The 22,856-nt window shown below is 47.0% G+C and overlaps 1 protein-coding gene across 1 annotated transcript in view; it reads right to left on the reverse strand.

The window, feature by feature from the left end:
* The window catches only part of CREB3L2 (cAMP responsive element binding protein 3 like 2), a 102,759-nt gene that overhangs the window by 38,214 nt on the left and 41,689 nt on the right, over positions 1–22,856 (reverse strand). The window contains exon 2 of the mRNA XM_053656622.1: positions 1,810–2,026. Within this exon, the coding sequence (XP_053512597.1) occupies positions 1,810–2,026 (217 nt within the window). The remainder of the gene's footprint in view (positions 1–1,809; positions 2,027–22,856) is intronic.

The raw sequence follows: 22,856 nt of genomic DNA on the forward strand, positions 1-22,856 counted from the left end.
TAGGAGTCTTCCCTGTCTGCCTGCTACGGTTTAGACGGCATTAGGAAGTGGGGCCTGTGGGGGCTGCTTAGGTCACAAGGGTATAATGAGGGTTATGAGGATCGTACATGGGACTTGTGCCTCATAAAGAGACCCCACAGAGCTCCCCAGCTCCTTCTGCCGTGTGAGGATAGAATTTGAAATCCACAACCATCCTGACACCCTGATTTCAGACTTCCAGCCTCCAGAACAGTAAGAAATAAATTTCTATGGTTTCTAAAGCACCCAGTGTGTGGCATTTTGTTACAGAGGCTTGAATGGACTAGGACAAACCACGCCCCACCCCACCCCCGGCCATACCCGGGAACTCCCTGTCCCTTTTTCCAAATTATTTCTCTGTGTGTCTCTGATCATCATCTATTATCCTGTATACGTTATTTTAATTTTTTCGTATCTTCTACTTCCCACCTCATATCCCAGAGTGCAAATTCGATGAAGCAGAGATCTTTATAAATTGTATTTACTCCTTCACGTGCTTAATGCTTAGAAAAGTCCCTGGAAGCTTAAGGTAAATACTCAATAAAAAGCTTTGGAACAAATTTTTTAAATGAATCATAAAGCATTTCTAAAGCACCAACTTCTATTTGGCACTGATCCCACATAAGACAACTGCTACCAGCCAAGAAACACCATTTAATCCAATACACGTAACTCGGTACACCTGCAAAACAGAAAATCGAGCATGGGGGGAGCCCATGAGCCAAGGCAGGCATGAGTCCCACAGAAGCCACGCCTCCCACAGAAGCCACGCCCACACGGAGCACCAACTCCCACAGAAGCCACGCCCACACGGAACTTCAGGATGGGAACTAAAGGACATTTAGCGCAGCCTTTCAGCAAATGCTAAAATCCTTCCTCAAAAGAATCCAACTAAGGCAGGGGTCACATGAATTTACCTAAACTAAAACCCAGGAGAAGGCTGACTTCCTGTAATCCTCCTCCAAGTAGTGATACAAATGAGGAGCGTCCTGTTGTAGCAAAGACCACACTCCTGAGCTGGAACTGGGGTCACTCCCAAGAGTGATTTCATAAGAGTTGAGGGAGGAGGCAGAAGGGGAGAGCAGGATCAGGGGAAGAGAAAGAAGGCATATGCTGAACTAGGATTAAGAGAACACAGTTTTTAAAACTTACTCAAGGTACCAAAACAGCTGGTTATACTGCTGAGGAAAAAAACACCAAAAATTAATACTAAAAGGTATAAAAACATTAAAGAGTTTGGAAGACAAGGCATATAGCTATTAAAGGCCTAGAGAGTAATGGTCAAAACACCTGAACATCTATAAGACCAGGGTAATGAGCGCTTCGACAAATCCTGTCCCGATGGCACTGATGATGGACATAGAAGGGTCACCATCAAGAACGTAAAGAATGATCACCCAGATCTCATACATGGGGGTCAACTGAAGACTGGAAGGAGACTAAGAGGGTGCCCAAGAAGCTTCTACGAAGAACAGTAGTCACAAAAATTCTTTCTCATAAAAAATGATGTGATCTCTTGACACAACAAACTTCCTGGCATTAACAACCCGACAGGCCACCCTGATTTGCAAGAGGATGCTCTGCTGTCCAATCCACAGGGTCAAAGAAAGCAATGACCTACTACCATGTGCTGACAGCAAGGTCCCACAGCGCACAGGCTGGGGCAGAGAAACGTGCCCTGTGCCTCTCTGTGCTTCCCCAAAACCCGAGCACACGGCTGGACACAGAGTAAGCACGTGGCAAGAGATGCGCTCCGAGTTACGGGTGCCAAGGCCCCTGCTCCACGTTTACCGTCATTGAAGCTGTCGCTGCTGGTAGTGTGCGTGAACGGCGACTGCGCCCGAGGCTCCTCACACAGGGAGTAGCTGTGCTCGGCCTGGATGAGAGGCGCGGGGGACGTGGGGGACGGCTCCACCTCCATGGACACGCTCTTCTCTGAGAGGAAAGGGTCGTTCAGGAGCTGGCCCAAGACGTTCTGGGAAAACTCATCCAGAAGTTCTGAGAAGTGCTGCAAGAAACAAAGGAAGAAGAACTCAGTTTCTCTTAACTATGATCTGCCAGTAAAAGGCAAATTCTAAAGCATATACCTTCCCCAGAGCCTTAAATGAAGTCACTGACACACACCGTCCAGTTAACTGTGCAGCACGCTACCCTGAAGGTCAGTGGCTCAAAGTGACCACAGTTCACTATTTCTTACCCCTGGCGGGTTGGCTGGGGGGGCGAGCTGTTTTCTTCTGGGTTCGCCCATACAACCATGGGGAGCGAGAAGGTCAGCTGGGAGCTGGGATGGGCCCCAACAGGGGACGCCTGGGCCTTTTGGTCAAAGCGACTTTCTCAGGCTTAGGTCCCTCCTCTGGTGGTAGAAAGGCTCCACGTGGGTGCAGAACAAAGCTGAAGAGCCTCAGAAGTCATCCATCATCATCATTCCCCTGACATTCTTTTGGGCAAGGTGAGTGACAAGGACCAGCCCAGATTCAGAGGGTAGGAAAACAGATTCTGCCTCTTGATGACAGAAATGGCAAAATCATGTTGCAAAAGAGTGTGGACAGAGCTTCTCGTGACTCACGAGGGGCCCTCACTGTGACTGCCTACCAGGATCGGCACTGGGAAATATTTCTAAACAGCGATCCTCTCAATTACACCAAGGGGCCAAGTTCAAAGGCATCAGAGGCAACTCCCCTCTATTTTCCCCTGGACTTTGCTCCTCTCATTTCTCCTTAATATCCTTAATTTCGTCTCATCCTCCATCACCAGCACTACCAGTTCCCTAGTCCCCAGCATTCCACGAAGATGACTCAGGAGTAATCTCTACACATAGTCATGGAGACTCCTGTGTCCTTTGTCCCACTGTTTCTTGCTGAGGAGGCGCCAGGCCCAGCCACGCCCCCTCACTGATAGGGAGCGACTCCCAGCGTGAGGATCTGCAGAGCACAGGGCCTCACAACCTTTGCACTATCAAGGTGTGGACTGGGTAATTCTTTACTATGGGAGTGGGGCTGTCTGTTCCTATGGGGTATTTAGCAGCCTCCCGGGCCTCCAGCCACCCGACCCCAGTAGCAGTCCCCTGGTTTTGACAATGAAAAATGTCTTCAGACACTGCCCCATGTCCCCACGGGGAAGGAATCACCCTTGGCATGGAGCCACTGCTACAGAGTAAATTTAAAAAAATAGTAAGTTAATGGAATTTAAAAGTACACCCCGACAATAGCTGGTAGAGCCACTTCTTCCTTCCTAATGTTCCCTAAGTCACAGACTAATATGTGTCATTCTTCCTGATCAAACCTCAGGGACGTTTCTGCTTTCGTAACAACGAAGTTACGAAAGCCGATACAGGAATCAGAGAACTGATCGCATAGGGTGATCCTGACCTGAGGCCTGAGTGAAGGTGTGAGAATGAATGCAATGGGGGAAAGGAAAGCAGGAGGCGACTCTAAGGCAAGAGAGAGCTCTAAGCTGGGGTAGTTGCGGGGCAGAACCCCTCCTGTAATACAGGAGAGAAGCAGACAACACCGAGGGGGGCCCCTGCAGGCTAGGGCCCTAAGGTGGAGTGGGCCTGGTGGGCTTCACCAACATCACGAACACGAGAAACGGCTGCAGCTCATCCAGACAGGAGGCAGAAGAGTTGCGGGACCGGGGCGCATCCCAACAGGCTGCAGTCGACTGTTGAGAACAGGAGAGCGCGGCTGGGAGCAAGCTCTCTGCGCGCAGACTTGCTGACATTGAAAGGCCCTTGGCGATGAATGGCTCAGGCCGGAATCTCAGAGGCTGGCCACTGGCAGCACGCAATCGCCAGGAGAGTTTTGTTCTAGTCATTTTATAACAAAATAGCACCGTGAATAATTACGCATTCGTTCCTTTGGGAAAGTCCTATTTTCTTCACGTTTGCTGCTGCAACCTTCTCTTCTTAACTCTTTTTTGTTTTTAAAGAAGTAACGCGGGAAGGGACTGTTAAAACTCCCACCCAATCTTCTTCTTTCCTCTCGAAGTTAGTCACTACCATCCCAAACTTGCTGTTTACTATTCCAGCCACACTGCCACTATGTATGTGTGTTTTCGTTGCCCACATATGGGTTTTTAAAACTGAATGAGTCGTATACCTCACACATCCTTCTGCAACTTCACTCTCTCCAACAAAAGATTTTTAGATTCATTCATGTTTATACATATAGCTCTAGTTCATTCATTTGAAATTCTGAACTGTACTCTATTCTATCTACCCATTTCCTCTTGAGTGGTATAGGAGTTTATTTTTATATGTGATACTGTAATAAAACTTCTCAAACATGAAGGGAACTTATTTTAAAGGCCAGATCCAGTAATTCACCTTCAGAGATCCTGACCCAGTCAGTGAAAAGCATCCATATTAAAACTGCCGCCACCCTGTGATTCTAAAGCTCACTTCAATTTTCCAGCCACTGAGGCTCCACCCCTTCACTCACCACCCCTCCTCCTGCACCACTTCAGGATTAAGTCCCCCGGATGTTTACAAAGATTGAGGATACAAAATGATCAATAAGACAGAAGAAGCCAATCCCTTCCTTGAGCTCACCATGCGGCGGGTGCTTCTCCAGATATTATGTGCTATGAATCACCTGGGATGGCTCCCAAGTCTGGGGGGTCTGCGATTCTGCATGTCTAACCAGCTCTCAGGGACGCTGCTAGCCCCTAGCGAGGAGCAGGACAGCTTCAAAGTTAAGACGGTATCCCACGATAACCTGAAATCAGGGTCTGATTCCCCAAGCAGCTGCCCAAAGACCAGTTTACTGGTTGGCTGACAGCAAATACTCTGCAAGCGTCTGACAGAGTTCCTTTCAAGACCAAAATTAAGGTAACACAAAGAGAAATAGATAACACAGAGTGTAAAATGCAAAACCAAGAGTTGAACTCACAGCCCCCGCATTTCCACGCGAGAATTCTGCCCCTTGAGCTACAGTGTCAACTCTGGGCAGCTGTGTTGGCCCCGCCCAACCCCCAGAATGCCGTCCTGTCCCCAGGAGAGGCTCTCTCTTCCATGGCCCGAGCTTTCCCATGGAGGTTGCCAGGCTGGGTGGGACTTTGCTGACGCTGTTTTTTTCTCCTGTGCAGCACTAATGAATGTTTCCATGAACATCCCCAGGATAACCAATAATAAACCTTCCCAAACTCTGCCATCCATCTCCAAACTCCCCCTACGTCGGATTTTGTGGTAATTATCATGTTACCATACGACGTAGCCATAAATGATGATGAGTCCTGAGAACTCATAGTTGTTGCTAAATGCATTATGATAGCCTCTCCTCTGGAAAATGAACCTCCTCGGAAGAAGGGACAGACTGTCCCTAACCACCCCGCACACCTAGGAACTTAGCAGAGTGGTGAGCACTGCACAGTTCCCAGGGAGACGCTTGTCATTGGAAAGATATGCCCAGCGTGTCCTGACCAGATGCTGTGACTCAGCGCAGTAAACAAGCCCCAGCTGTGGGCTGCAGGGCTCAGCAGACAGGTCAGCGTGGCCCTGCTGGCACTGGGACCGGGCCTGCATCGGCCCATCCCTGATGCCAGCCGTGAGAGAGGGGCAGATGGTCTTGGAGGCCCAAAACCAGAGAAAGGAGCACAGTGAGCATCCGAGAGGGGGCCTTCTCGATCCTGCACACACTTCAGCAAAGGACTACTCATGTGAATCCCAGGGTTATGCAATGTGAGTTGAATTCTTCTAAGCACACGACCGCATTTTACCACTCTGCCTAATAGTTCAGCCACACTTGATGGGTCTATAAGGTACTTCCATAGCTTTCTTGTCCATCAACGCTCACAACAATGCCACAGTCCAAGATCTCAGTCACCTACTATGAAGAGACAGACCTTGAACTAGGGTCCACTTATTTCAGATTGACTGAACTTCTCCACACTGTTTCACTAAGAAAGAAGTAGCTGAGCTTCACAATCCAACTACGTGGAGAAGTCCTAACAAGTACAAAACATGATGCTGATGCTGGTCACTGACGCTGATGTTGACAGGATAGGGGGCTAGAGGACTAAGTGTTTGAACATGTCAGGCTTTCAGAAAATGAGCTGGGTGCTTTCCTGTGAGGCAGACATGTCCCCATTTATATACAGGGAAAACTGGGGCTCAGAGTAGGTAGGTTCATTGCCCAGGGTAGAATTGAGATTCTGTCCCCAAATCTAGCCAGTTCCAAAGCCCACACAACACTGTCTACCATAGCATGCTGCCTCATTTAAGTCAACCTCTAAAGCTGACACATAGTGGAGACTGGAATTTAAAAAAAAAAAAAAAAGACTTACTGACAGCCCTCCTACTCTCATTTGCCCACCACGAACGCACAGCCTCCCACCTTCCAGGTGGAGAAACGTGCCAGGGAGTGTGAGATGGAGAGGCTCCTAGTGTCCCTGCCGTGGGACACCAGCAATAAGGATGAAACGATTTACTTGCCCCTTGTGTATGGTTCTCTGCCAAAGGGTTCAAAGTAGCATCCCAGAATCTGCAGATCGGAGGAACCCCCTCAGCCACCTGAGTGAAGACGCTTGGCACCTCCTTTAAGAACCTGTGTCAAGGCCTTGTAACACTGAATCGCCTCCCACCTGGCCCCCGGGGGTCCGGTAAAGTGTTGTTAAAGTGTTGTCTCAACTCTATTCTAATACTTTCGTTCCAGCACTAATGGAATTCCTATGACACTGTAGCAATATGGCTTTGGAGCCAGGCAGCGGTGGAGTTGAATCCCAGCTCTTAGCTGTGCAAACCTGAGCAACAGCCTCCAGGTCTCGCAACTTCTGTTTGCTTTCCCTGTAAAGTGAGGATAATAATAGCTCCAGCTTCCTGTTTTGAGGATTAAATTAAATAAAGCGGCAATGCACCTAGCACTTCACTGGCTTACTGATTTTTTTAAAAAAGCCTTGGAAAAAAACCCCTATCACAATGAAAACAATACGATGTTGGCTTTGTCTAATTATACACTGGCTTCTCACAGTTTTTCCTAGAGCACCCCTCCATTTTCTTCTCTGTCCATCAGGAAACGAAGACAAAATAAATCTATTTCTTTCCCAGTCATCCCGGGCAGAAAAGGGTTTGAGCTGATCTTTTATTCTCCTCACCAACTCCAGCCCTCCAAAGAGGTATCACTTATTTTGACATTTTTACTGTTCTTTGATGTTCCTTTCATTGCCAACTTAAACCACTTGTTGTTAGGCCTCTTAAACTACAACCTGGATGTAAACATTTTCACCCACGTCCTCTGAGCCTAGCACAGGTCAGAGGGCGTGCGTACGCACCAGCCATCATTCTACAAGATCCCAGCCCAACTGTACACAAACTCGAACTGGAGCCTCGCCCTCCCAACAAGGATAAACGAATGCTAGCAAACGTTTAAATGCACACCCCAACCTACAAATCAGATACACTAGTAGGGAAAATTGTTACAGAAATTCCTTACTTCATAAGAAAGTCACCATGGCTCGGAAGCATTTATGCCTGTGTTTGCAGGTCATAACAGCTGCCCCGAGAACACAGGTCGTGGATGTGAGGCAGGGCAAATAAAGGAGAAGGAAAAGGGATGCAGAATTCTTGAGCTGGAACAAGTGGCTGCATAAAGTTACAAAGCTCTTGTCCTTGTCCGTCCGCTCCTGAGGTTCACTCATCCAACAAAAGTTGGGGCAGCTACTCCGAGCAGGGCACTGTGCACGCACCCTACTGACCAGCGTGCTCACAGAGCAGGTTCAGAGCAGTGCTGCCCTCCCAAGGTGGGCCAGACAGGCATCTTCGGGGCTGGAGCTACCTGAAGGTGCTGGACCAGAGCAAGGACGGGAGACGGGAGACCAGACTCCAGCTCTGCTCTTACACCGACCTGCACTTACACCGACCGTCACTCTACCTCTTCTGGAGTCAGTTTCCCTGTCTGTAAAACTAACTCACTCACTCTCTCTCTCTCTCTCTCTCTCTCTCTCCCTCTCTGGAAAGAGGAGGCAGTGATGGTGTATACTTTGGACTCCATCACTAGTTTCTCACCTTTTCTGGAAGCGTGGACCCTTCTGAGAATCTAATAAAGGCATCTCGCCGCCCCCACAAGAAAATGCCCTCAGACACTACACACAAACATGGGCAGGATTCCGGGTGACTCACCTGCTCCCTGAAGCCTGCCCAGGCTCAGGAGAGGATTCCACAGATTCTCCATTAAATACTCCCAGGAGAGGTCCCACCTGGTGTGGCTCAGTGGATTGAGCGTGGACTGCAAGCCAAAGGGTCACCAGTTCGATTCCCAGTCAGGGCACATGCCTGGGTTGTGGGCCAGGTCCCCAGTAGGGGGCACTTGAGAGGCAACCGCACATTGATATTTCTTTCCCTCCCTTCCCCTCTCTCTAAAAATAAATAAATAATTTTTTTTAAAAAATAATTTTTAAAAAGTCCCAGGAGAGGTAACAGTCACAACACACAAATGTTTCTAGGTCATGGATAACAACCAATTCAGCACTAATACCCTATAATTTTCTAAAATGTTGCAAGCAATATAAAATGGAAAAGCTTTTCAATTTAGGAAATGAAGGAGAAAAGCCCTCTTTCTGCTTTTTGGGGTTCTTAGCTTTGCCCCCGTTACCCTGCCCAGCAGTGGAGCCGGCTGAGCGCCGGAGGCGAGGGGTTCAGAAGGCAGAGCCAGGCAGCTCCCCAGGCTGCGCCCCGCAAGGATCCCGTTCTCCAGGCCTGCTGTCTGCAAACGGGCTGGTGCTTCCCTCTCAGGCAGGGGAAGAAGGGTTTTTAGTGAAAACTCGCACCTCGGAGGCTCCCGCGAGAGCACGGAGGGCTCCACGGACAGAGAGGAGAAGGTTGGGTCAAGCTGACCACTCCCAAAGCCTCAAAGACACGCAGAAGAAAAATTTAGAGGGCAGGCCCCAAATTTACTTTAGAAACCAAGGCTTCTCTCCAGCAAGACACAGCTTATTTATATGGTACAGAAGGGCAGAGGGCTGAGGACGGAGGTGCGCCTTCAGTAACAGCGCACCTTACACCCAAGGGGTTCTTCCGCCTCTGCGCCCTGCGCATGGACCCTGCACGGGTAGCACGCAGAAAGCGGCAGACGCCCACCAGGAGGGAAAAAACAGGCTTCGTCAAAACCACAAGGAAGAAAATGGCTCATGAGTCAAACCCTATTACAGTAAAATTTCAAGGAGACCCATTTTTTTTCTAGTACTGAAGTTTAGGTACATTATATATTTCTCTAAATAAAGAAATTTGGGACTGAGGCTTGGAACTCTTTCATACAAGAAGTTTGGAGTGTTTGGGGTTTTGTTTTGGTTTTTTTTTTTAAAGTGATATTTGCTTTACTGAAATTTCACAAGCAGTGGCAGAATTATTTTTTAAAGAGCCCTATTCCAAAAAATACATACTTTGGTTTGTGGTACCCAGATGTACCTTTCTTTGGTATTAAAAAAACAAACAAACATGGGAAATAGATCAATCAAGTTATAATGGCACTGGGGGATGCTAATTTAAAGAGCACCCCCACCCCGGTCATAAATCCACTGATAGGGTACATTTGTTGTAAAAAGAGTCACCCCTTCCTTATTTATATAAATATAACTTTTTACATGATATTTGCTTCAAGGGAGATGCGCCAACACTAATTCATTTTAAATTACCCAATTTGTCATCATTAAAACAAGTAACGAGGCACTTTTTCCAAATGCAGTTCAATCCTAAATGGTCTAAGCTGCTCTGCTTAGCTTAACATGTGATGTGGGAAAAAAAAAATCCTTCCTTTGTTTTACACAAACAAATCAGTAACAGGAGTAAGGAAATACTCATTCTCTCACATCCTTAAAAGAAGACATAAGCTAGGACAGTCATTGTTTGTACCCTCTTGGGCTCTACCCTAAAATAACTAAAATCTGGTATTTTGCCATTCCGGAAAAACTTCTGATTATAATAACAGACACCCAATCATACAGACTGATGAAGCTTGAAGAAACATGGAAAATCATCTGGGTTCACCTGGTCGTTCTAATTTGGGAAAACCAAGATCCAGGGCAGGACATGAAATCAAAAGAGCTGAAGATTAACCTCCTCACACTGTCGATTCTGTATCGAGACACAGGCCGACTGCACACAGGTAAGGATCACCAAGCGGATGACTTCCTCCATGGAACTCTCTGAATAGGACATGTGCTTCGCAGTAAGACAATCCTGCCCCTGAGTGAAGGCCCAGTGGCCCCAGATGTCATGTATAAAAAGAAAACTCAAGGAGCCATAAAGTTTTCAGGAACAAAAAAACGCACACTCCTCCAAAACCCTTCCTTTACTGATGAGCCAGATCTGCCATCAGAATTGGGGTGTCGCACTGGGGAAAAGGGAGAGAGCTCCCCAAGGGCCAGGCACCGTCTGCCTTGTTGTGTAAGTTCACAGGGACTGACTCACTCCCAGGGAGCACCCTGTCACCCCGAGATCAGAGCAACACGGATCCCACATGTTTCGCAACCGTCCGCCCGGGAAGGCTCTGGCATTAAGCCAGCTGGACTTCGGCTCCGTGGGATCTCACGAGCGTGCCTGCTCGTGGGGGGCTGACCCGCTCACCCACACCAGAGGGTCCGAAACATCTGAAGGAGGTTTGATTCTCAGCACTCAGGAGTCAGGAGGCACAGGTTCTGGACCAGCTCCTTAACTACCAGCAGTAACCTTGGGTTCACACTCCAGCCTACTCCGCTGGAACGATCTGCCTTTCAGAGCTGTGGCAACGGTAGAAAGAATGCCTGCAAAGTCTGATCCACACAGACCATGGTGCTATGGGAAGTGAAAGCAGCTGAGAACGTGAAAGCTACTTCACGGTTCCCCACAGAGGTAGTTCTGCCCCCCATCCTGACTAGCCAGGTAGCGATGGCAAACCCTGGGAGCATGGCACCCATCGGCTGTCTGCTCCTGCGTGTTCCTTCCTCTTACACAACCCAACCAGCGAGGTAGTAAAACCCTTTCGTATCTTCAAATGCTACTGGAGTCCAGGAGGCTCAGCAGCCTGGTCAGGACAGGACATGGGGAGACGGTGGGGAGAGGAAAACCACCAGCTGGCTTTCTGGCAGCCCAACCTGCCTGCCCCAAGTTCAAGCTGAGCCATGAACTCTAGTCCCATCGCTCGAAACAAGACAGATTGGGAAGGCAAGCTTCCTTATTTTTAAATAAGGAAGATAAAGTTAAGAGATGTTAACTGCCCCCCACACACACAAAAAAAGAAGCAAAATGTGATGTTCCTCTATTCACTTAGAACAATTCCTTTCACTAAGAGCTCAGTAAATGTTTGCTGTTTTATCGTCCTTATTGCTCTGTGCCTAGAGGAAACTGGGACAAATTATTAAGCATTTCTCTTATTATCTATCAGCCCATTAACACTATACAAAATTATGAGGCTCATAAAATACCACTTATTCTTAGTGATCTCACGCTAGTTCTAGTTTGCCCATTTGCTTACCAAGGGGCTCAACGTTCAGGTCCTCAACTCATAGTTGAAAAATCTCCCGTTTTGCCTTTTGAAAACCAGACCCGTATCTCTGGTCTTGGATGCCTCTCCGCTTCCCTGCGGGTCCCCCCCCAGGTCACCCCACCCCCACCACATCCACACGTTTCTCGGGGTGCCTTCCTCTCGACCAGCGAGAAGAATTTTTTATGCAAATCCTGTCACTCAAACTTTTATAAGAGAACTGGTCATAGCTGAACTGTATTATCAATTTCCCACTTCGGTGGCACCCCTGACAAAAAAGGGTGGCACACAAAACCCAAAGTAAGCAGGTCAAAGGAATGAGATCATTACCCAGTGGGCAACTGCGATGGTGCCCACGAGAGAGCAGCAGCAGAAGGGGGGAGACCCTGAGCAACCTCGCTGCGAGCGGAAGTCCTGGACAAGCTGGAGGATCCCTGACCCTGACTGAGCGCCCGCCAGCCAAATCTCCCCCAACCGACGGGCACTTTCAGGTTCTCAAGTCTCACTCTGGAAGTGGAGTCTAGGTGCTCCGAAAGGTATGCCTCTGAGCCTCTTCGCCACCAGGGTAGTCTCTATCACCTGGCTACAGCCCTGCCCTTCCCCTTCATTTGAACTTGGGAGAGCTAGAGAGCAGGTGAAAAAAGAGGCCATCATCTTCTCTTTCTACAGGACCCTGTATAGAACCTAGTGATCTCCGAGCTGTTACCAGGAAAAGCAAACGGAAGGAATTTGCAGTCCCTCCAAGAACCATGGACAAACACCACCTGTGAAAGCTTGGTACCAACCAGCTTAGGTGAGCATTTTTCTCCCCCCAAAACAACCTAGAGTACTGCCTTTACACCTTTCTTTTCATGCCTGGGAAGTGGTGGGTAACTGCTTATTGCATCGTCAGGAGGGGAGCATTGGCCTCCTGGTCATAACCGCTTCTTTTCGGTTCTCCATGAAGCCAATGGTCTCGGGAATTCCACGGGGTTTGAATGTGATGGTGTGGGTGGGGGAATGTTTGGGGGGAAAAGTCAGCAAAACTTCATTAGTAAATGATAGAAGGAGTCCAAAGGGCAGCTGCTATCATAGTAGAAAGACTGCTGTACCCGGATTGACAAGACTTGGGTGTAGACCTAACTCTGTCACACGTGACTCTGTGACCTTGGGCAAGTCACAGAACCCGAGTCTCTTTCCTTAGAGTATGAAGTAAGGACTAAGCCCAGCTGGTCTCCCAAGGCCCCTGCAGTTCTGACATTCCGAGACCAGTTATTATGTAGGCAGCCTGAGGGAATAAAATAGCCTGAAAACAAGCCTTCAGCCTGAGTCAGTGTTCCCGGGAAACTCCCTCTCAGGCCTTCCCCGAGACTCTTTTGGCAAAGAATTAATTCGCCGGAGGATAGCTGAGCTAACAGCTGGATAGTACTGGCTGGTTCTGCCTTTGAACAGCTGGTCTGTGAGACAAACAACCAGACAGGCTTTCATGGGGGTGGGGGGAAAGACTCAACTTTTGCAGGCCAAGTATAGATGGACAGAAATATCAGACTTAAAAAGCGTCGTACTGCTTGTCCCTGACCCACACCCCCTTATATGGACTGACATCCTTCCAGCTTTGGCTACATAGAACCTCCCTGAGAAGTGGGGGCGAGAGAACAGACTAGATAATTCTTGGAAGGCCCGGAAAAATTCCACGTTTTCTGTTTCATTCCTTAGAAAAAACCCAAGCTTCTGACATGGTCAGAAGGTCTCAACCAGATCTAGTTGGTTGAGATGAAAAAATTACTATTGTAGGTAAAAAGATTCTTCATCAATTGGGATTGTCCTGCTGATTACAGTACCCTAAATGCCTGCAGCTTCCCCTCCCCTTCACGCTGACGACCCAAAATGCTACCATGTGTTTCTGAAAGAGGGAACAACTGACATTCAGTATGTAGACTCCCCTGGATCATGAGAAATCTGTATGTGAACTCTACGGGTCTGCTTTCATCATTCACGTGAAATACGTCACTATTGTCAAACGATGCTCTTCGTGACCCTCTGGGTCATTGAACTGTATCTCCTCCACGGCCTACGACCCACCAATGCCTGAGGGTCCCTTTCCCCATCTCCCGACACTCTCAACATTTGCAAAGCTCAGGTTTCTCATAGGTTAAACCTCTAACTAACTTTTAAAGATCTGGGCTTGCAATAAATGTATCCTTTCCTCACCTTTGCTTGAACAGATTTTTGCCACCAGCAGCCCATTTCGAAGGGAAAGGGAAAGAAAAACAGCCACTCACAAAGCCGTACACAGAGTCTGTGTGGGGAACGAAGGGGCAGCTGGACCACCTCGCTGACTCGGGGTGTCTGCAACGTGCAGTAAAATTGGTAAATCGTGCCAGAGCTAATACTCCAGTCTCAACAAAGTGGTTTGTTTGTGAGGGCTTCTTGCTCACAAAAGAGGTATTTAAAAACTCTACATGGTAGCCTTGGAAACAGACCAGGGGAAAAGTAAACAGAAGGCACGAGTTTTGCCTGTGCAAGCAGCGAGCACTGTCCCCGGGACATGAGGGCACCTAGCAGACGAAGTGAGCAGCGGGCGCAAACCACAGGCTCACAGCCACTTAGGAACATTTGCTGATGGAAGGTGGAGAACCCTGACTTGACAGCTATTGTCTATCTGTCCATCTGAAACGTAAAAGAGCCCATATGAAGACTACCTCAATAAACTGCAGTATACCTAAGCAAGTAGCTACTTAAAATGTTACTGTAGAAAGCTATTTGTTAATTAGTGTTCACAATACCTATCACAATAAAATGTTCACATTATATCTTAAAGTTGAAATCTGTGACAAAAACTACATTCCCTATATTTTCGATTATAAAGTCAAGAATTGTCTACAAATGCTGTCATGGAGAAATTTATAGGCAGGTATCTGGTAAAAAGTTGACAGTACTTCTGCAGAGTGTAACAGATGTGGGATTTTTTTTTCTTCTTATCTGTATTTGCTGCAATGGAAACCTACAGGTTTATAATAGGGGGGAAAGCATTTGTTGTTTTTTTTTTAAACAGATTCCATTTAATCAAATTAAGTGAGACATGGTTTACACAGCCCCTGGGGAACAAAGAACAGCGAGGATCTCTGAATAGAGACATTTTCTGCCCAGCAGATAGCTACTCTATATTTCATTCCTGATAATCATCATCATCATCATCATCACCATCATCACCATCATCCACGGGCAGGTGCAGGCCCAAAACACAGACCACTTCGCAGGGCAATTATACCCCATTTCTCGCCTGAAGCTTTCAATGTTAAATGGACAGAAAGTACCTCTTTCATTTCGTCCTGCACGTCGACAGCAATTAGGACCCAGATCATCGGGGCCATCCCCAACATGCAAAGTTCCCCCCAGGGAACGTGTAGGGTTTGTCTTCAAAAACAGCTTCAGTCAGGAACTCCAGATGCAAAAGGATAAAAAACACTAAAAAATAAGCTCCCCTTTTTTCATCCTCTCTTCACCAGGATGGGAGCTGGCACCTCTCCCAACAACTGAGCTACCCGTAACACTCTTTCCCTGATCAGCGAGAATCTCCACCCCTGACCACTACAACGAAGCCTTATCCTTCCACTGAATTCAGGGGTGGTTTCTGGTCTCCTGCAACTGGGGGCTGCCAGACACACGTACCTAAATAATCATCTTTGATCCTGCGCTCCAGCTCCCCTGCTCCCTTCCCAAGTTACAGTCTGCTGAACAGAGAGACTAGACGAGCACCGGCCCCTCACTCTCTCCTACCCACTGTGGAGGCTGCATTCTAAGATGCCCCTAAGATCCCCTTGGCTGTGACCTGTGCAACCTAGGATGATGGCTGGTGTTCTCGTGAGTGCCAGGTTACACGATGATGAAGGTGATGACGTGGATGTAGTTAAGGTCCCAATTCAGTTGACTTTGAGGCCATCAAAAGGCAGATTACTAGGAGTGGGTCTGACCTCATCAGGCGAGCCCTTTCAAAGAAGATCTGAAACTATGGTACATTTACACAATGGAATTCTATGCAGCAGAAAGAAGGAGCTCCTACCCTTTGCAAAAGCATGGATGGAACTGGAGAGCATTATGCTGAGTGAAATAAGCCAGGCAGTAAAAGACAAATACCATATGATCTCACCTTTAACAGGAAGCTGAACAACAAAACAAACAAGCAAAATATGACCAAAGACACTGAAATACAGAACAGGCTAACAGGGACCAGAGGGGAGAGAATTTCAGGGGAAAAGGAGAAGGATTCACAGGAACAAGTATAAAGGACACATGGACAAAAATTAAGGCGGGGGGTGGGGAATGGGAGGGAGGTGGGGAGCCCTGTGGAGGGGCTTGGATGGGAGTAAAAGACAGAAAACTGTACTTGAACAACAATTAAATTAATTTTTTTAAAAAAGAAAAGATGATCTGGAAGTCAGAGAGAGTCTCCTTCCGGCCTGGAAGCAGCAGGCCACCAAGAGTCCTTACAGACACCTGCCACCAGCCCCGCGAGCCTGAAAGAGGACCCCAAGCTTCATGGGCGGAGGAGCAGGTTAGAGAGTGAGACTCTGAGCAGAGGATCCGCGTCACCTGCGCCCAGAGTGACATGAAGATGATGCCTGGAGTTATGCGAAGCCACGAAGTTGTGGTAATGATGCAGCCCCAGAAAACTAACATACCCACCAACTGGCCAGGTGTCTGCCCATTCTCTTGCCCACCCTCTTCTTGTCCACGCTCTGTGAACGTGCATGTGGAGGAAAGCTAAATCCTGAAGCTAAATGCTGGGCTGCAGACTCTGGGAGCCTTTCTGTCAGCCCCAGACTGGGGAGTGTGGCCCCGACCACCCCCTTCCCCCTGCCACCCCACCCAGTTTTGAAACCTGGTGCTTGCCCTTACCCCCACCCCACCACCCACTGTCCACTTCTGGGAAGCAGAGCTAAGATGGCAGCCGAGACTTTATACCTGGCTTCCCAGAGCACACAGGTCAATGTTTGGATAAATCTTTTTCCTGATGGCCTGGCCAAGACCAAGGAGATTTTTTTTTTTAAAGAAACATTTACAAGAAAACTAAGGGGGGAAAAAAGGAGGATTCTTTGGAATGAAAGCAGGTACATTCATATAGGACACATTGCTAACTTCACTGAAGAGTAGTCACAAGACACCTTGGCTGGCGGAGCTCCTGGAATACTGATGTCCGCATCCGCTTCCTTCCCCAGCCCTCCCTTTGCAGGAGGTTCACACCGTGCCAGTCTCCCGCTGGCACAACTTACGTTTGAGTTGGCACCTTCCTAGCTCCGGAACCTCCCTCCCAAGCCCCTCCCACTCTGGTTTCCAGATGGATGAATGAGGTACTTCCCCATCTGACCTCAATAAGTCTTCTCCTAGGCTTGGCACTGGGGCCCATACAGGACAATGCTTTTGTCCCGAGACCTCTGTGCTCCTGTACCTTACTCTTGCTGTCTGATCTTTTGGGTTGTGATGCACATGAAATATTAAGAATTCACTCTGTATCAGACAACTCTGCTGCGTTCCAGAGACACGGAGAGGCTGTCCTGAATTCGAGCCCTACTATGACTGCCTGAAATGTGCTTCCCGGTCCATTACTGAGGCTGGTACTAAATCATTCTACCAGTATTAGTATTATACTATGTAAATCTAATCCTTGTTATTAATATTTGATTAATGCTATACATCTTAGTAATATTAGTGTTATATACTTTTGGTATATTATTCCAAAACTCAATGCATGGTCCACCTATTTTTCTCAGCTGAGCTCCTTTTGTATTTCCTATTAGTATACTCTGTGAAGTTGGACGGAGACAAATGTAACAGAATTTCAGTGTCTAAGTGCCATCTCCCTACTGACTTCTCACTCTCAGACTGTATACTTGCAGGTACCCACTGCAAGGAGCAGGAGGAAAGAGAATACAGATTTGCCTTGGCCAGCTGGGACTCAGGAGAGGTAAATATTTACCACGAAGAGGTCCTCGTGGCTACTCAAATGTGTGCTGGGCTCAACACAAGAATCCCCTAGTTTGAATTCTCCTACCAAATCCACAAGTGTGAATATTCGTGTTTTACTGAAAAACAGCCTCATGAAAATAAGTTCGCCATCCCCAGCCATACTCCTAGAAGACACTTCAGATGCCTTTTGCTGTCTTTGTTCTGACCTGCACAATGTCATGAGCAACTGGCCACTCAAATGAGTCCTAGTAGCCAGCAATGATCCCTGGGAATTTCCCACATCGGTTTTCTTAAGGATGGCTGCGTACGAGTCACTGGAAATATAAGGGGACATGCACGCAAGCATGGGAACAATCTCAAACGAGTTCTGCATGAAGGCATCCCTCTTTCTAGTTGAGAACTGGCCCTACGGCTCACACCAGGGTCCAGAGGTCACTGTTCTCAGGGTAATCTCAGAGGCCAAGCCAGCAAAACAGATGTTGTTTTCTCTCAAGCAGATACCGGCTCTCAAAGTTCAGAAAGGAACAGTCACTTGGGCCTGGAGTTAAGCATTCAGATTTCTGACTCCATCATGCCCGCCACTGTGAGGTTTACAGTGGCCTTTTAAGAACACTCGGGCAGTTGGGTGTCATCGTTGATGTCACACAGATGTTTAAAGAAGAACGTGCTGTTGTATAGGTATAAACTAAATCTCAAAACATTTTATAAAGGAGCGACAGAGTCTCATTTAATTGAACAAATCTCGAAAGAAAAGGGATCCTTTTACACTGCCCTCCAACCCTAGTAATTCCAAAGTTGGCTGCCTGGGCTTTATCTAGTTTGGGGAGCTCCTTGTACAAGTTGCTTCCTGATATTTCATTTTTCCCATCAATAAAATGGGCACTGGTGTTACACTGGCCCCTCCCACACCACAGCAAGTCCCTTCCATTGCTTTATTCAACAGGTAATGTGTACCTACAGCTTATCAACATTAGCTTGCACACTCACTAACGAAGAATGCAATGCACACTGTTTATTCAGTAGTGGTGCCATTGAGGGGTGGTAATCACCAGGCAGAAAGGCTGGAAAGCAAAAGTCACCGACAACATTATTCATTGATTTTCTCTAAGAAGCTACTGATACGCTCCTTATTAACAGAGTTCTTATTATCAAAGGGATGATGAGGAAAGAGGCCTAAGTATATTACTTTGTGACATCTTCACAACAAATATATAAATTAAGTCCTATTATTGTCCCCTTCTTTAAAATTATTTTTTCTATACTTTGTTTTTTTAAAGATCATATTCGTTTGTTTCTAGAGAGCATGGAAGGGAGGGAGAAATAGAGGGAGAGAAACATCGATGGGTTGCCTCTTGCACACCCCCAGTGCGGAACCTGCCCGCAACCCAGGCATGCGTCCTGACCGGGAATCAAACCAGCAAGCAATCTTTCGGTTCTTGGGCTGGCTCTCAGTGCACTGAGCCACACCAGCCATGGCATTATCCCCATTTTACCACGAGAAAATGCAAGCTCAGAGAAGCTCTATAACTTGGCCAAAGTTACACACCTGAGGATGGGGCAGAGCCAGGAATCAATACGAGTTCTCTGGCTGTGAAAGCCACTCTCTCTCTACTACCCCATACGCCTCGTGAACGTTCGTGGTTAAAATGTGGGTGGCTGTTGTGTATGCGGGCATAGGAGAGGCACTGTGTTTTCTGATGAACATCCGTTCTCACTAAGCGGGTGCTCATCACAGAAAGGACCAAGACTCATTCTCCAGGCTCAATCAATCACAGTACAGCCAGTTAATACAACAGCAAATAATAGATTCCCTATGGCAAATTCACCTGCTTGCTGTTTGTAACCTCAATATCTGTACACATGGTACTTTCTCAGTCATTGGCAAATATGCACAGAGCAACAAAAATCTGAGTTTCCTGAAGCGCAAGCTCTCAAGCGCAAACTCTCAAGCGCAAGCTGAGGTCAAACAGGGTGACCCTTTGCCTTCTTGTTTTGGACCTCGGATTGTAAACGAGAGCCCTTTTCATGGTCCATTTAGTGCCACATTTTCCACATTGTTGCTCTTGGTGCTGGTGATGTTGCTGTTTGACATCACCCCCAAGCACAGTGCTGAAGGGCGGGCTCATGTTTCTAAGCACAAGACAAAGGTAATATGTGCCCACCAGGAAGAGACCCGCGTCAGGTAAGCTACAGTTAGTGATGTTGGCGTGAGTTCAACGTTAATAAATCAACAAACTATGTTACACAAGGTGTCTTTGAGCAGAAACACACAGAAACAAGGTACGTATTGATTGGCTGATGCAAATGTGGCCGGAGGCCCACAGGAACCTCCTTCTCCAAGGGGCAATGATTCAGTGTTCACTAATTCAATGTTCCCAGGAAACTGCTAGAACAGCACTCCCTCCAAACAGAGAATAGATTGTATTTACTCAGTCAAATTTGCAAGTACAAAATATAAATTTGAGCAAGTGTGGGAAAATACCTGTTACACATTTGAAGGGCTACCTGTTAACTCTCTGAAACCATATACATGAAAAAGACTGAGGGAATATATAAAATAGATAATAACGTCCCTAGGTGAGTAGAAATACAGAAGGTTTTTTTAAAATTTCTCCAACGTAGGTCATGCATTTTCATGGTTTAAAAATAAAATTTTAAATGAAAAATAACTGCCACCATTAACACCTGTGAAAAAAATACCTAAGTCCTTATTGTTGGCTTTACAGCTAATGTCATGTTAGGCAACCAGGTTAAAGGTAATTAAAACCATTGGGAGGACTAATGAGGTTCAATTCGCTTTTCTGAGGAACTTGAAAATGATCTTCCTGATATGGATCTGATTTACCCTCCAGTCACACTGAAGTTTCTCCTCCTGTTTTGAGTTCTACTACCACTACCATATTCTCAGCCCCCTTTCCTATGTCCTCACTGCCGACGTGACAACTTCCAAGGCCCTCAGAGTCCCAGCCCCTCATCTCAAATGCCACCCCAGACAGACAGTGCCCATGACTCCAACTACAGTCATGGACCTTGTTTTATAATCTTCACGGCATTTACCACTATCTGAAATGATCCGTTCTACCTTTGACCTCTGCCCCTCACCAGACTGTGCAGAGAGTATCCTCTTGCCCGCTCACAGTTGCCTCCCCCTACCCGCCCGTCTACCACCACGCCTAGAAGGCCAAAATAGTCGATAAATATTTGCTGACTTACTGACTCGTAGGTCTCCTTGATCTCTCTTTCTCCTTTGGCCCCAAACCAGCCATAATCATTCATTTATCTTTCTGTCCTATTCCAGGAGGAGTTTAGAAATACAACAATCATGTCAAAATAAGTCCTCTCAATTTACACCTCTGGAGACTCCATCCCGATTTAGTTCTGGGAGATGATGGGGTTCAGAATGAGAGATTCAGTTCTCTGGAACTCACTGCAATTGAGTGATGACGAGATGAGCCCTCGTGGTGCTGCGCTGGAAGCTGGCTTATCATTTAGCTGACTCACTGCAACCGCACATTCCTTTTTCACGACCCGATTACTGCGATAGTCTCCTAACCTCTCTCCGCCCACTGCAGTCTGGCTGAAGTCCAAAGGGCTGATCGGTGAGTGACAGCGTCTGAAGTTTGCTGTTGGTTTGTGTTGGTTTAAAAGGGCCAGAGATTCCCCAACACATGACCATCTCCAAAAGTGACTATGGAGAAATCGTATTATCTCTGTCGTTTAGTTTCTTTCCATAAAAGACACATTTTTTATTTTTACCAATAATTTTATAGATTTGGATATTTTGAGTATGTTGGCTATCTCCTGCATGGTATAACTTGATTATTCTCAATTAATATCTCTATTTGAGCGCTATTCAACTGGTCTACCTGACCGTGGAGCCTCATGGTCCAGCGAGGAATCGCCAGCACAATACTTCACAAACCACTTTTGACAGTTTTGATCAGTCACAGCACCTTCTCCATACACAGCACAATCTTTTTTTGCATTTTAGTTGTGTTTTTCGCTTTCTTGAAATAATAAAGCATAATATGCCAAAAATGTCATGTGTTTTCTTCCATCTTTAATATTAAATAGCTACACAAAAATTCACCAATTTTGATAAGTTTTTTTTAAACACACACTGTTATGACAGCTGTCACAAGGTAACCTAACAAAATTGTTTCGAATGAAGTTAAAGACACCTAAGCGCTACTAGAACCATCTTACGAAAAAAACAAACGAACTTTTGGCCAACCCCACATTCCTAACTTTACACCTTCATTAGAAAGCAGCTGTAATAAAGAAAAATGCTTTACCTAATCCTGTTTTCATGACGGTTTCCAGGCAACTGTGTGATGCTTGATATGATCACAGGTTTTCACACAGCCCAGTAATATCACACAGCCATGTAACTTTGCCGGGAAGAAAGAGAAGCAAGGGGCTTCTGAGCAGCAAACATGGAAGAATAAATGGAACTTTCTTGATGAATCATCAGGAAAAAAACATTCAGTCACTCATAATAGAGAGAAGATCAGAACCTGGAGAGGTGCCCCGCACAGGTGTCTGTCTCCAATTTTGAAGTTCCGCAAGCACACCTAAAATTGTGCCCTTTGATCTAGAGATACACGTTGGATGTATTTTACCCGTGGATGAGGGATAACTAAAATGATGGGGACAAAAACGGGTTTCTAGGGAAAGTAACCTCATAGGGTGAACCGATCGTAAATTCCTCTCTGCACAGATCATGGCGTGCAGTCAAGCCCCAGGCCGATCACTTCTTTAGTGAACGGTTTTGAAGCCAGCTGTACATCTAGGTTAACACACCTTTAAACTGCCATAAGCAATACCCCTCCAAAGTGTAACCACCCTCAAAACAACACATGATCTTGTTCACTCTCCCGCAACCCAATCCCCGCCTTGCTTCCTCACACCTTCGAGTCATCTTCCCTCATTCCCTCTTCATTTTAAATGAAGAAAAGAAACGGCAAAACTGTCATTCTGTGAAGCAACTGAGATCATGCCTTTGGCAATGTCCCCGGTTTGGCTCAGATAAACTCTTTTAACAGTTCTCTACAGGTTTGGACCTTTCTTGTGTAGTCAAGGACAACTAAAACTGTGAAATGACCCACAGCCTTTGGGCTGGGGCGGGGGGGGGGGGGGGTGGGGGGGGGCGAGGATCTTAAGTGTTCATTTCATTTGACTCCAACTGCTTATTAGTTTTCCTGAAAAGAAAAGGCCGATAATCAGTCAAGGAACATAACCCACAGGTTACAAGATGCCCGCTCCTCCGGGTGGGAACAGCAGCAGCTGCCCAGGAGAGGAAGGAGAGGCTGTGGCTTCCCAGCCACCCCTGAGCTGCCTCCTTGCACCCCGTTCTAACTGCAGCGGCCCCAGCTTTCCATGGTCACAAACATCCAGCAAAAGCAATAATCAGGGGCACTGCGGGGTGGCGTCACCCCCCAC

The sequence above is a fragment of the Artibeus jamaicensis genome, unplaced genomic scaffold (genome assembly GCF_021234435.1).
Source record: "Artibeus jamaicensis isolate MK-2021 breed Jamaican fruit bat unplaced genomic scaffold, CSHL_Jam_final scaffold_2172, whole genome shotgun sequence".
NCBI lineage: Eukaryota > Metazoa > Chordata > Mammalia > Chiroptera > Phyllostomidae > Artibeus > Artibeus jamaicensis.